Below are 14,377 nucleotides of genomic sequence, written 5' to 3'. Positions count from 1 at the left end.
ATGTTGAGAAGCTTGTTCTACAATCACCAATGTTATACAACTTGATACATAATGCTTCATTGTTTTTGAAAATTGGTAGGTATTTATCCTTTTCCGTGCTCTTATTGACAAAGAATCTAAGTAATAATTAATGCTATATCTTTTTTCTAATTTTTATTTTAGTTTTTTTATATCTTGTTTTTTATATATTGTTTCTTATGTTAAACAATGACAAGTGATTTGTGCAAAAATATTCTATCATAATCTGGAAACAGTTAGTATAAATGATTATAATTATTATGATTATTTAAGTTAATAGTGTGAGATTATGCAGATTTTTTTAATCAATTATTTTGTCAAGGTCTAAACTCTACTCTTCAATTGTTACATCGATAGGTAGAAGCCATCAAAAGAATTGCTCAATATGTTGCTCAACTGAAAAAGAGTTGGGAAAGGACATGGTAAGTATTTTAGAGTTTATATTCATTGTTGAATAATACGAGTATAGTTTTTTGTTTTTCTTTTGCATTTTTAAAGGAAAAACAAATATTGTTTCTTAAACTAGTATTTTTTGGTTGGTGGTCTTTTCAGGTGTGTAGCACTTATTAGAAGCTTCTCCATAAGAAAGGAGATGTATGAACATGATGGAATTTGTAATTTATAGTTTATATTTAGAGATTTATAATTTCTTGTTTTTCTTATCCTATGTATCTAGCTAGTTCATTAAGGTTCTTCAATGTGTCTTGTTAGTTTGTACTTTAAAATTTATATGTTGAAGATTTATAAAACAATCTTATTTAAATGAAAGATATTTGAACTATCTATGTTATTATATATTATATAAATATTGACTTATTGAGTAAATTAGTTAATATATTAATTAATTAAAAAATAATATAATTTGACAAATTATGTGTGTAATTTGTATTAAAAAAATTATTACAAAATAAATAGTATTTTGTAACTAAAGAAAAAAATATTACAAAATCAAGTTACATTTTGTAACAAAATTTTATGATAGGAAAAAATATATTGTCACAAAAAATATTTTGAAGATCAAAATTTGTTATCACTTTTGTAACAACTTTTGGTATTTTGTATCAGAAAAATTTGTTACAAAATATTACTTCAAATTGTAACAGTTTCATTTTTTGTTGCAAAAATTTTTTGTAACGGGACATACTGCAACGACCCCTTTTTTTGTTACAAAATTCTTTTGTTTCAAAATTTTGATTTTTTGTAATAATATTTTTTGTTACAAATATTATTTTTTCTTGTAGTGCATGGCCACAGATTTTTTAGTAATGACCATTTTCTTCTCAACTTCCTTTATCTTAGGTTTTGTTGGTTTACTCGTTTTTTGAGGTCCAAAGTTAAAGGAGTGGCCTTTCTTTTGTGTTTGAGGATTTTTTTCGGCAAAAGCTCTCTTCTAAATTTGAACAATAGGCCCATTTGCTTTAGTGAAAATCAGTTCTTCCATCTGGCCCAAATTGGTTTGCCTATCATCCTTCATTTGTTTATCTAAAGCCATATTTTGCTCACCCGGCCCATTATGCACGTTATTGATTTGCTCAATAGTGACTGCATTTAATTCATGCGAAATTTCCTCTTCCTTATCATCAAATAGCACATTAAACCTTGATATCTTTTCCATGATGTGATTACCGTTATTATAAGAACTTTCCTTATTTGTTTCGAGGTCCTTAGATTGATTGGTTTGTCTTCTAGCGTGTTGTAGCTTCTCTTATTTTTGTTTTTTGGAATTTTCGAACCATCATCCAAGGTTCGAAATCCAAAAAATTTTGATTAATAATAAGATTTTTGTCACTCAGCCAATCACCCGAGAACTCCTCTTGCCTTTCCTGGCCATCAGCAATTGCGTCACCATTGAAAACCACCGTTTCCCTTTCTCCACCTCCCCCGGTGATCCTCCCCAATAATAGGTGCCTCTCCACATGACTCAGAGCGGTGGCCATAAACTCCGCAGTTGAAATAAATCAGGTGAAGTCTCTTATATTCAATGTTTAGAGTATTTTTCAGAACAGATATTCTTGGGATCAATTTTTTTGATAAGTCAATTTCTACACATATCCTTGCGAAGCATCCTCTCGAATGAATCGATGTAACTTTATAAACCTTCAACATAGTTCCGATGGCCGACCCTATCCTCCATAAGAAATGATGATTATTAGTTCAATAGGCAAATTAGGAATATGAATCCACACTGCAACTTTTTTCACTTGCTGTTCTGATAATAAGAAGAAAGGTCTCCATCTCTAAACTATTAAATAGTGTCCCGCCACCATTCAAGGTCCTCCAAAAAGGGCATGAGAATAATATTTTTGTTCTTCACAATGAATCAAGAAATAATCACGATCTATATCAATTACATTAATCTTACCTTTATTTGTCCAATCTCTATTCAGACATTGTTCCATGATTCCTAAATATTTTTTTTTCGAGTACTTTGACAATGAAAGCAGCATGCCAGGATTTGCATCATTCATCAAATTCCTCTTTTGAAACTTTAATTTCCGGACAAGGATCGAAAGCTTTATCCTTATTCAATAAGTCCTCATCTTTTTTGTACCATCGATTCGAATTAGGTTCATCTTCCGTGATGTTCTTATTCAAAATATTATTTTCATCATCTATCGACCTGGATACAATCAGAAGAAATTTTTTTATATGATATTTTAGGATTTATTACCATTTTCTCTGTGTTGTCAGTACAAATTTTCATTGCATCCCCTTACTGATTAAAATCGACGTCTCACGCCTTAACTTTTTTAGTATTTTGTTGGACAAGATCAATCACTGGGTAGAAATCCTAGAAGAGCTGTCGTGGTGCTCCATTGTACCACACCCCCAAACATTTTAGTTAAAGTGTTTCTTCTATTTATATAAAAAAAGAAAAAAATTGAAAAAATTGAGTTTGCGAAAAATAAGGTTTTTTAATTTTTATATGGAAGTATAGTATGTGTTGGACCTCGTTATGGAGAAGGATAGTGCTTCACCTGAGTGTGGTGTCAGATATACTATAAATCGAACCATGAATCTTGTACGACGGTCCGTGTTATAGATGAGAAAACGGACCCTCCAATTTATACTTTCCCTGCCACTTGTCGCGCTCAGCTCGCTAACTAAGACATTAATCAATAAATTGTTAAATAAACTTTCCTTACTCGTGGACATTCAGAAATCAGAATGCGATCACGTTGACGTCATACATAACGGAATCACTGCCGTCAGCTAAGACAGAGTCGGCCGTCAAGTAGCTCCGTTTTCTTTCTGCCAACTGAAGCATCTGACAACTCACACACACACACACAAACGCAGTGCACAAATCACAGACTCTGTCACTTCTCTCTCTCTCTCTCTCTCTTACCCAAAAAGATGACTAAACCTTTTCATCCCCTTTGAGGGTGTACCCTTTCATTCCCCCAGTCTCCAAAAATATACTTTCCCTCACTTTCCTTCTCAATTTTCCCGCACTTTCTCGCTATCTAAACATACTTTCCCTATGGCATCTGACTCTCCCGAGGACGACAAAACCTGGGAGGACGTCCTCCGCCGCATGCTTCCCGCCGGCGCACCCTTGCCCGACGAGGAGCAGCTCGATTACTCTATCGCCGTTGAATACGTTGGTCCTCCGGTTCCATATGATGTTCCCAGAGTCGATCCGGTCGAAATCGCTGCCGCTACCGCCGCCGCAGCTCCGATTCGCACTCCATCCGTCGCCTCCGCCGCCTCCGACTATTCCGCCGCGTCTCCGATCCCAGTCGCCATGCCAGTTCACTCGCGTTTCTCACGGTTCTCCCGCGTCCGCAACGGTAACGGAAACGGAAACGGTAGTGGATTCGGTTGTGAACCGCGGAGTCCGGCGGCGGAGAGTCAGAGGTCGTTGTCGGTGTCGAGGACGCAGTTTGATTCGCGCAGCGGCGAGGTCGATCGGTCGGAGTTCTCAGGCGAGGATGCTGCCGACGATGCTGTCAGCTCCGCTTCGTCTCCACCGCAGACGGCGGCTCCAAGCTCGGCTCCCCGCGCCGTTGAAGGTAAGCGCCCTACAACGGTTACCTTCAATACTCCTAGGGATTCTGAATATGATGATGACGACGATGATGAAGACGATGACGGTTACACTTCCCCGAGATCGGCGGCGACAGAGCCGGTAGGATCTCCGGTAGCTGCAACGGCGGCACGCGCCGCCTCTGCCGCGCCGAAGAAGCGTTGGATTTGTAGCAGGTGTGGGAATGCGAATAGGTTGAAGGAGAAAGAAGCTTGTTTGGTGTGTGATGCTAGGTATTGTAGTAACTGTGTGTTGAAGGCTATGGGTTCTATGCCTGAGGGTAGAAAATGCGTAAGCTGCATTCGGAAGCCTATAGATGAGTCCAAGAGGTCAAGCTTAGGAAAGAGTTCTAGGCTTCTTTCTAAAGTTTGTAGCCCCTTGGAGATTAGGCAGATAATGAAGGCAGAGAAGGAGTGTGCCGCAAACCAGCTCCGGCCGGAGCAGCTCATCGTCAATGGCAGGCAGTTGAGGCAAGAGGAATTGGCTGAGATTCTTGGCTGTCCTATCCCGCCTCAGAAGTTGAAGCCTGGGAGGTATTGGTATGACAAGGATTCAGGACTTTGGGGCAAGGTGAAATTTGAACCTATTATTTTTGTTGTTGTTTGCTTTGCGTGTGTTCGGAAGATGCAATGTTTCTTCTTAGCTGCCTTCTTTAGATTATTGGTTCTCTTTTTTGTTTTCCTTAATTTGGGAGTGATCCATTTTAGGAGGGAGAGAAGCCTGACAAGATAATAAGTTCGAAGCTGAATATTGGAGGCAAACTTCAATCTGAAGCAAGCAATGGAAATACAAGGGTTTACATGAATGGTCGCGAAATAACGAAGATTGAACTCAGAATGTTAAAGGTAATAATCATATTTCTCCTTTCTTGTTTTTTAAGCCTGTGATTTGTTTATGAAGAAAGCTGTAGAACATTGTGAGTGAAGAGCATCATGTTCTCCTGTAGTCCTTCTACCAAGTTATTGTTTCTTGTTACAAGAACAAAGCTTTAATCACACTGGGTAGAGTTGACTATATAAATTAGACAACTCTACACAGTCTACAGTGTTCTGTGATAAATCATTTTTGTATTTACAGTTTAAATTGTTGAACATGTAATAAATCATAAGTGCAAGAAAGGTGCGAAGAAGGTTTCCATGGATAATTCTGTTCCCCCCTTTTAAATTCATTGCGACAATCTTTAGTGAAAGAAACCTTGAATCTTGTCTTTCTTGTTCTGCTAGTTGTGATATTGATTCAATTGTGTAACTGTGAGTTCTAAGGCTCCTCATTTGATCTTACAAATCTAACAGCATTGGAAGTTTTCAGTGTTAGTTTTTCAATCAGAAATTTGCCAAATTTAATCATTGTCAGTTGAATTAAGACATGATTCACGATGGGATGCAATATCATTGTTTAATATGGATTGACTTTGTAACTTTTGTTGCTATCATTGCAGCTGGCAAATGTACAATGCCCACGTGATACCCATTTCTGGGTTTATGATGATGGATCTTATGAGGAAGAAGGCCAAAACAATATCAAGGGAAACATATGGGGAAAGGTTCTCTCTTATCCGATAACAATGAATATCTATTGTTCGATTTGGGCCTGGAAAAATATGTCTTGATTTGGTTTTTTTATACAATACTGGTTTGGTTTATGGTAGGCAGGCGTCCACTCGTTTCATTTGTTCATTATTCTCATTGCCTGTACCACCCACTAATCCTCCTGGGGTCAAAGATAATGCTACTAATTATTCGACAAGGTCTGTCCCTGAGTATCTGGACCATGGTAGAGTTCAGAAACTTTTGTTGTTTGGTATGGAAGGATCTGGAACGGCCACTCTCTTTAAACAGGCATGTGTCTGTTACTTTCTCATTCACTTCCTCTATCTCCCACTTTTCTGTCATACTTCCACTATTTCATGTCTCTGGCTGTATTTAATTTAATTTGACGTAGCTAATTTGGGGTTACTATCGTCTGCTTTTTTCTTGTGCTTGTCTAAGGGCTTTAGTGAAGAGTCTATCAGTTCATGTTCTCCGTTGTTAGACCAAGGAATAGTCATGGACAGCTAGTTTATAATACTTTATAGTAATCGAAAGTAGGTTAATACACTGTTTTCAGGCTTTCATCATGTATAGTCATGGACCCTCCGATTTGTGTACTCCAAATTTTTTTAATTTTTTAAACACAAATCGGAAGGTCCGATTTGTGCACCCCAAATTTTTAAAATTTTTTAAACACAAATCGGAGGGTCCGATTTGTGTACCTCCCATAGGTTTAAAAAACACCAAAAGTTACCATGTTAAGGTATAACACTCATCCTACTTCCATATCTAAATTTTTTAGCCGCATGAATCTACCAATAATTCTGTGCACAAGTTATGTGTCCCTACCATGGTACCACATTCATAAAGTGTGCAGATGTATATTTATATAGGTATTTTTAGATGTAATGTTATTGTCTATTTACCTTCCTTTTATCGTTTTGTTTCTAGCATAATTTGTTAGCAGTTATTAGTTTGCCTGTTATGATTAAGTGTAGACACGGAAGGAACATGCTTTTGAATCTGTGTGATTATGTTCTGCATGGTTAAACTTATTTTCTTCCTTTTCACATTTTGCATTTGTTATTCAAAAAATTATATAGTTAGTTTTTATGCTAAGTTACTAGTTGTTTTCATGTTCGTTTTACCTTTCTACACCTTCATTAAAGAATAGTCTTTTTCCCTATCTGTAACAGGCTAAGTTTTTATATGGAAGCAAGTTTACTGAAGATGAGTTGCAGAACATCAAGCTCATGATCCAAAGCAATATGTACAAGTATCTCAGTATTTTGCTGGAAGGACGAGAGCAGTTTGAAGAGGAAGCTCTGGCTGAGAAAGAATCTACTTCGTTAAATGGTGAAGGATCTGGACCAGGTAGGATTATGCTTTTCTTTCCCTCCTTCCTCTCAGCTGGAATGATTTTCAGGATATGCATTAAGTTGAAGTCTCACATGGCCTGCCATTTTATGGCGTTGTTATTATTTACTAAATTTTGGTTGTTGAAGTTATACAAAATACCAGTGTGATTAAGAAAAAAGTTACTAAACTGTTCACATTCGGTCCATGTATTTCTTGAAGTTATACATTATGGTAGACTATGGTAGACTTATAAATTAATCTTTGGATAGAATAATCACAACACAAAATAGAAGGAAGAATATTGTAAACAGAGTAGAGGAGAGGACAAGAGATCATCATTAATATCAAGGGATGAAGATATCAAAAACAAGGCCTTCCTATCTTTCAGTATACCTGCTAGTAAAGAGTGAGAGTTACACTCTAGCCAAGTAGACCATACAGTAGTATCATAGACTGTACACTACCACAAAGATTTGCCAAACTAGACATTTTTATAAGTGAGGCTTAATGCTTTGTGTTTCCATAGAACTTGCAGGTTATGGTTTAGCTCTGTATATTTCTTACTGTAATTGTCACAATTTGCTTATCAATATCTATTTGGTATAATCTCAGATTGTTGTAAAATTGGTACATTTAATTAAAACTCACTTAGATTATGCTTGGATGGGTTAGTATGAAATAGATATGTCCAAATTTCCTTCCTAAAATACCCTTTCGTTATATATAATTCTTGGAAATTTTTTTTTTTGTTTCTTCCAATACTTGAATCCAAGACCTCTTAATTAAGTTATAGGTCACTTGCCATCTCAACTAACTTTACTCTTATTAATTTTATACCCAACAAATAAAAAGGTGAATTAATAGGCACATTAGTGCCTATTAATACACTAGTATATATAAAATGCGGTGCTTACATGGCTAATAGAAAGGCACTTTTTGATACTAGCTGGTGATGTCTTCTGATTGTGTAGTGATAGATGTCCACAATTTTGGCCTTTTGGCCCCAATATTCAGTAGATTCACTCCCATTATACAGATGTTAAACTTGATCTAAATTTACTTCGGTTGACTCATTTATATTTTGTAGACAATAGTGAACATGAGAATAAAGATAATCTGAACTGATAAGAGCAACCCTTATCTCACTAGGTGGGTCGTTAACATGGACCAATTGATGCCATTGGCTCTATCAAAACCAAATTTTCAATAAAACCATTTTCAGTAAGGTCTTTTCTAATGGGTATTTGGTCTTGGTAAGAGTTCTTTCTACTTGTACTATTTGTTCCAAGGAAGTTTAACTGTGTTATACTGATAGACTGGGTTATTTTGCTCTCTAAGCATTTAATTTTTGCAGTAAGCAGTTCCCAATGTCTCTCCATTTTTTCTTCCCTTGTGAATTTTGCAGATGATGCAATTTGCATGATGATATTTTATCATTGTTTTTCTGCGCTTCAACTTATTGACATTCTTCTTTTCTCCAAATAATAGTAATGTCTTTGTAAATGTGGGAGCTACATGTGTGAATCCAAATATCTAATTGTGCAATAAATATTGCAGGAACAACAGCAGAAGAAAACAAGCCCACCATCTACTCAATCAATCAAAGATTCAAGCATTTTTCTGACTGGTTGCTGGATATTATGGCTACAGGAGATTTGGAGGCTTTCTTTCCTGCTGCTACCCGTGAGTATGCTCCTATGGTAGATGAGATCTGGAGAGATCCTGCTGCTCAGGAAACATACAAGAGAAGAGAGGAATTGCATAATCTTCCTGATGTTGCTAAATATTTTTTGGATCGGGTATGTTTCTTTCAATTGTCGTCTTGAGAAATATTTGCATTTGATAATGCTACCCGTTAATCATCACTCTGTTATAACTATATATTTATCTTTAACACATCTTTCAGTGCTTTCCTGTACTTTGGATTCACCTTGTACTTTCTTGTTTTGTTAATTGGTGGCATGAAAGAAGCAACTAATATGATAATCTTACAGAAAGAAAGTGAAAACTTAGAATCAGGAAAAGGGTTGTCAATATTATTGTTTTAATATAGAAATCCAAATGTCATATATATATATAGATAGACATCCACTGAGAGAGTGAGAGGTGCAATTCAACTTTTAATGTAATTAGCTAGAAACAATTTTTTGAAGACGTGTGTCTATTTGTTTCTCCTCCCTAACAAGGGTTCTGTAGTCTTTTTTTTTTTAGTTTTATTTTTTAAACAGAAAGAACTTGAAAGAATTAGGGTGTTAAATAGGTTAGCTCATCTGAATGAATGAACGAACCTTTTTATGGTATAAGTATAACTGATGATAGTGCAGTGTTTGATCCTCCCATTTGTTAGGATTAAATCAGAAAAATAAGGAAAAATTAAAAAAACTTCAAGTGCAATGTTTATTTACAAGGTGCAAAATTTTAGACACATTGTATGCAGTCAAAATACTTATGAACATTAAATAATGACAATGTTTGAGGAACTAATAAATTCTATATTAGTAATTAAAGAACATGTAAATATCCAGATTGATCTCCAAAGAATTCTAGGTCAGACACTTTGCTCTCCAACAAATTTTTATTATCTACAAGTCCTCAAGAATTACTCCCGTCACACAAATTGTCCCTCCGGCGTTTTGAAGGGAACTAATCTATCTTATAATGATATTTTTGGGACTTTATTGCCTTGTAATAAAAATTGTTAGGGAGTTATTTGTCGAACGCACATATTAAAAATTTGATTAAACGTGACGGAGGGATCAATTTGTCTAATGGGAGTAATTCTTGAGGACTTCTAGTGACAAAAATTTGTTGGGACCAAATTGTCTGATTTAAAATTCGTTAAGACCAATTTGAGTGTTTACTTTTAAAAAATAACAAAACATTGGAAAGTATATGTTATTAGTTGATTATCTCAAGTTATTTAATATTGGTTCCAAATGACATGTTGGGTGTGAGTAACTAATGCATGGCTCATATTAAATTCCCTAATAAATTACCATGCTGCAAAGGCCACAATTGGATATCCAGTATCTGTATATCTCTGATTACAGTTGTATTTGCTTGTTTTTATATGGATTGAAGAACCAAATATACTTGATCTTTAAAACGATATCTGAAACAGTCTTGTAATTTTTAAACTGATTGTCTTAAATTTTACAACTCCTACCTTGTGATCTGTCTGGATCTTATTATGTATTCCTTTGTTCAAGATATATCTAGGTGGACCACGATTGGAGTTTACTAGTTCGGATTTGGTTTGGTTCTTTTGTTCCTTGTCATCTGTCTTGGTCTATTATTGTAAATGACAGGCTATAAATACATTGACTTCCATTATTTCTGTTGTCACGGTGTTTAATCCACAGGCGATAGAAATATCTAGCAATGAGTATGAACCTTCTGAGAAGGATGTATTGTACGCTGAAGGAGTCACTCAGAGCAATGGTCTTGCCTTCATGGAATTCTCATTCGATGATAGGAGTCCCATGTCTGAGATATACAGTGAAAATCTTAATGCACCACCTCCCTTAAGCAAGTAAATTCATTCTCTTTCGTTTTCCTTCCTCTTTAAGGGTGGAGGCTTCCTTGAAAATATTCATTAACACATTTCCATTGTCATTGGATCAGATATCAATTGATTCGGATAAATTCGAAGGGTCTTCGTGATGGTTGCAAATGGTTGGAAATGTTTGAAGATGTGAGGGTGGTTATATTCTGTGTTGCCCTAAGTGACTATGACCAAGTGTGGCCTACAAGTACCAGTCAGTTTCGTAACAAGATGCTGGCAAGCAGGGATCTTTTTGAGAGCCTTGTGAGGCATCCTTGTTTCAAAGACACCCCTTTTGTGCTTCTGCTAAATAAGTACGATGCTTTTGAAGACAAGATAAATAAAGCTCCTCTTTCAACTTGCGAGTGGTTTTCAGACTTTTGTCCTGTGAGGCCCCATCACAATAATCACGCCCTAGCACACCAAGCATTTTACTACATAGCTGTGAGATTCAAGGAGCTTTATTATTCCATTACCGGCCAGAAGCTGTTTGTCGGGCAAACCCGAGGCCGGGATCGAGGGTCTGTTGACGAGGCCTTCAAATACATAAGGGAGATAATCAAATGGGATGATGAGAAGGATGATGAATATGAAATCAATGCAGAAGAGTCCTTTTACAGTACAGAAGTGAGCTCTTCTCCATACATTAGACAGGAATGAGTTGCGAAGCTTGTTTCCCCTTAACAATCAAAATTGACACGAGAGTTCGGATTACCGACGCGGGAGAGTGTCTCACTGCTCCAAAGAATTTGCAGATAGCAGGAGCATTGAATATATTAAGGACGGGTTTGTTTGGGGGTGGGGGAGTTAGTTGGGTGGGAAAAGTGTAGTATGTTATTTTTCTTTGTTTTTGTAGGGTATTGCTGATCAGGTTCAGAATGATTTTTTCCTCATCACGAATAAGCTAATTTGCTTAAGAGCTTGTAAATCTAGAGGTGATTTGTTGTATGTACAGCTTATATTGATAATATTGTTCAGCTTAAATTGAGAAGAAAAAAAATTGAAAAGCTGATTTTTTCTTTTACTTTCCTCTGTTGAGCCTTATTTAAGGAAACCCTTGGTCACCACATATTTGGGATATCTTAACTATTCTTTTGTTTATTTTGATATCTTAATTTTGTAACAAAGGTGTTGAGCTAAGGTGTGAGAGAACAAAACTGAGGGCGAAGAAAGTGAAAATCTGTTATTGAGGGATATGAGAGTCGAACACTAGACTCAGGGTTAATGAAATAGGTTGGAGATTTTACCAGCAAGTTATAGTTCCATTTTTGGATTTTTTAGTGTAACTAAGTATCTTTTAAATATTGTTTTTTATCGTGAAAGTGAGTATTTAAATTAATTTAATAATACATCTTTAAAAAGACTGATTAAAGACAAAGGACAAGTAGCATTTTTGATCTAGAATGGTGATGAATACAGAATAATGCCTTGATGATATAAAAAGTTCCAACTTGTATACATGAACATGAGCACTATACAAGTTACGCAAAACTGAAAATTGGAAAATAACCGAATACTACCTAACTTGACAGTTGTTCTAACAGCTAAACTAACTATGATTAAATTAACTCTGATCAATGAGATTAGGTAACATAATTTTTCACTGTCAGTGTCATGAGCACAATAATGTACAAACTTAGTAGTTTACTCAGTCGTCTTAATTTTGTTCAATTATATCGTTCTGCATATAGTCTTAAACGCAAGTATGTACCCCAAGGTTGGACCATTACATGTACGATTTGAAAAGAAGAAAAACTTCTGACCAAAAAAAATAAAAAGAAAAGAAGAAAGAAGGGTTTGACTTGGGGTGGCTCCATTGTAGCCGGCAGTCACTGTGCTTGTTTCAAATACATACCTAACCATGGATGGCAACGCACTCAATTCCTGCCCCTCTTAACTCATAGTAAAAAAGTTGCTAATATTTTATGGCAATTAAAGTATCTCTCTTATAATAATAAAAGTCAAAGTGTCAAACTTCTCATTTTAGGTCCTTACCTTTTTCTTTTTTATCTTTTATTTTTGAATAATTACATTACATGTAGTCGTGTAATTTTTCTGCGTAGTTAAAGACTCTGAAGTCTGAACTCTCTTGATTTATTATTGACATTGATTTTTTTTAAACCTTGGACGAATATTCCAACACCGCAGGATTAATCTTGCCGATCTCTTAACATAGGCTATATAAATAATAAATCATAAAAATACCAAGAGACTCAATAACGGAGTAGTCTGATTAATCGCTACTCAACCATTGTGAATCAACGTTCCGAAATAGCTGGCTCGCCTATTAGCATAGGAATTCAAATTCTCTAATTCAATTTGGTCATCTATAGTCGCGAGACCCTGTTATTATTCATGTCATCAAATAATTAAAACAAACAAAACAAGTATTTAACTACTACTCGTATTAAATATTAATGAGATCGATTGCACATACACGAAAGGAAGTCAAAGCCTTTGGTCTCCAGTCTCCACAAAGGAGGGAAAATAAAATAATAAAAAATGGGAGGCTCACCATAAATTTATTTATTTATCTATTTTAAAAAAGCTATATATGATTTGCAATGAAATTATTATAGAATTTCTTGTGCGTTTTTAGAGTAAATGAATATTTTTATTCTACATTATTTATTTTGCAATAATGTTAAATACACTAAAAATTAATTATTAAATCAACCATTCATATATAAAATATGTTAAATAAAAAATACACATTAAAAATAAACTAAAATCGTATGTATTCATATTTTTTTTCTAATCGTAACTAAATCTTTTTCTTTTTTTCTTTTTTGTAGCCCCCAAAAAAAATGAAATTAATTCTCAAATAAAAAAAAGATTGAGTCAAAAAAAACACCATTTTAGAGTTTTATCAACAATTTGCTACTTTTCCTATTTTTTTTGGGAAGGGGGAAGGGAGTTTAAAGTCTCCCCATTGCCCAATATATAATGACTAATTTTTAATATAATATTTTTGTTTATTTTGTCTATTTAAAATTAGTTTCAAGTACACTAATATTTTTAATTTTAAATAAAAACAATAATAAACTTATAATACTAATATAAATATTAATTAATTAATCATAATAAAAGCACTTACTTATTTTCAGAAGAATTTATCAAATTATTAGAAGGGTTTGAACATGTCAAGAGTGGATAATACCAAATTCTTAAGCCACCCCACCGTACGTGTGCTTTCCCATGTCACAAGAAGTGGTAGGTAGCGTGGTCATATAGCCCTTCGATGGGAAGACAAAAATAATAGAAAGGGTCAAACTCAAACTGCATATATAGCTTGAAAACAAAAAAACAGAAAAGGCCAACCTGTGAATTTGATTTAGGAAAATTTTCTGTCTCATATTAAAATTAAAATATAGTTATAGTCTATTGCGTCGTCTTATTTAGTAGAGTTATTAAAATAAGGAAAAGGTTTCATACCCTGAGATCACCGTTTCCTATTATTTTACTTCTTATTATATATTGTCTTATGCATGCAAGTTTCATTGGGTAATACTGACTTGACTTTTGATGACAGATCTAGGTTCTAATAATATTTTTTATAATATTTTATAGTTGTCAAATTATATATATAATTAGGATTGGAAGAGAATCGAATTGATTTATGAATTGATTCAAATTTAACAGTTTATAAGTTGAGTTTATGATGAGTTTACGAATAAATATGAAGTTAAATTTGAGTTCATATATTAAATAAGATAAATTTAAAATTAAATAGATTCAACTCAACAACTCATGATGAGTTGGTTAGATAATATATTAATTATTATAAACTATAAATACTTACATTATTATTAATATATATTATTTATTTTATACTTTTAATTTATAATAAGTATGTAATATATTTATATTAATCTTTTATTATAAAATTTATAATTA

General features: G+C 34.4%; 1 protein-coding gene across 1 annotated transcript; it reads left to right on the top strand.

Moving 5' to 3' along the window:
• The first annotated feature begins 3,283 nt into the window (after nt 1-3,283).
• LOC107490595 (extra-large guanine nucleotide-binding protein 3) lies at nt 3,284-11,504 on the top strand. Its single transcript, XM_016111376.3, has 8 exons — nt 3,284-4,618; nt 4,756-4,893; nt 5,487-5,591; nt 5,701-5,886; nt 6,774-6,951; nt 8,494-8,735; nt 10,299-10,468; nt 10,561-11,504. Exons 1-8 carry the CDS (start codon nt 3,503-3,505, stop codon nt 11,138-11,140), a joined length of 2,715 nt encoding a protein of 904 aa, XP_015966862.1. The 5' UTR covers nt 3,284-3,502; the 3' UTR covers nt 11,141-11,504.
• The last annotated feature ends 2,873 nt before the right edge of the window (nt 11,505-14,377 follow it).

Source organism: Arachis duranensis, chromosome 5, assembly GCF_000817695.3.
Source record: "Arachis duranensis cultivar V14167 chromosome 5, aradu.V14167.gnm2.J7QH, whole genome shotgun sequence".
In the NCBI taxonomy this organism is placed as follows: domain Eukaryota; kingdom Viridiplantae; phylum Streptophyta; class Magnoliopsida; order Fabales; family Fabaceae; genus Arachis; species Arachis duranensis.
Note: the sequence above shows the minus strand (reverse complement) of the source record. Positions and strands in the feature narration are given on the sequence as shown.

Coding starts and splice junctions, on each gene's coding strand:
- LOC107490595 (XM_016111376.3), top strand. CDS start 3,503: ATGGCATCTGACTCTCCCGAGGACGACAAAACCTGGGAGGACGTCCTC. Junction 5,592..5,700: donor AGGGAAACATATGGGGAAAG/GTTCTCTCTTAT, acceptor TATGGTAGGCAG/GCGTCCACTCGTTTCATTTG. Junction 8,736..10,298: donor CTAAATATTTTTTGGATCGG/GTATGTTTCTTT, acceptor TTTAATCCACAG/GCGATAGAAATATCTAGCAA.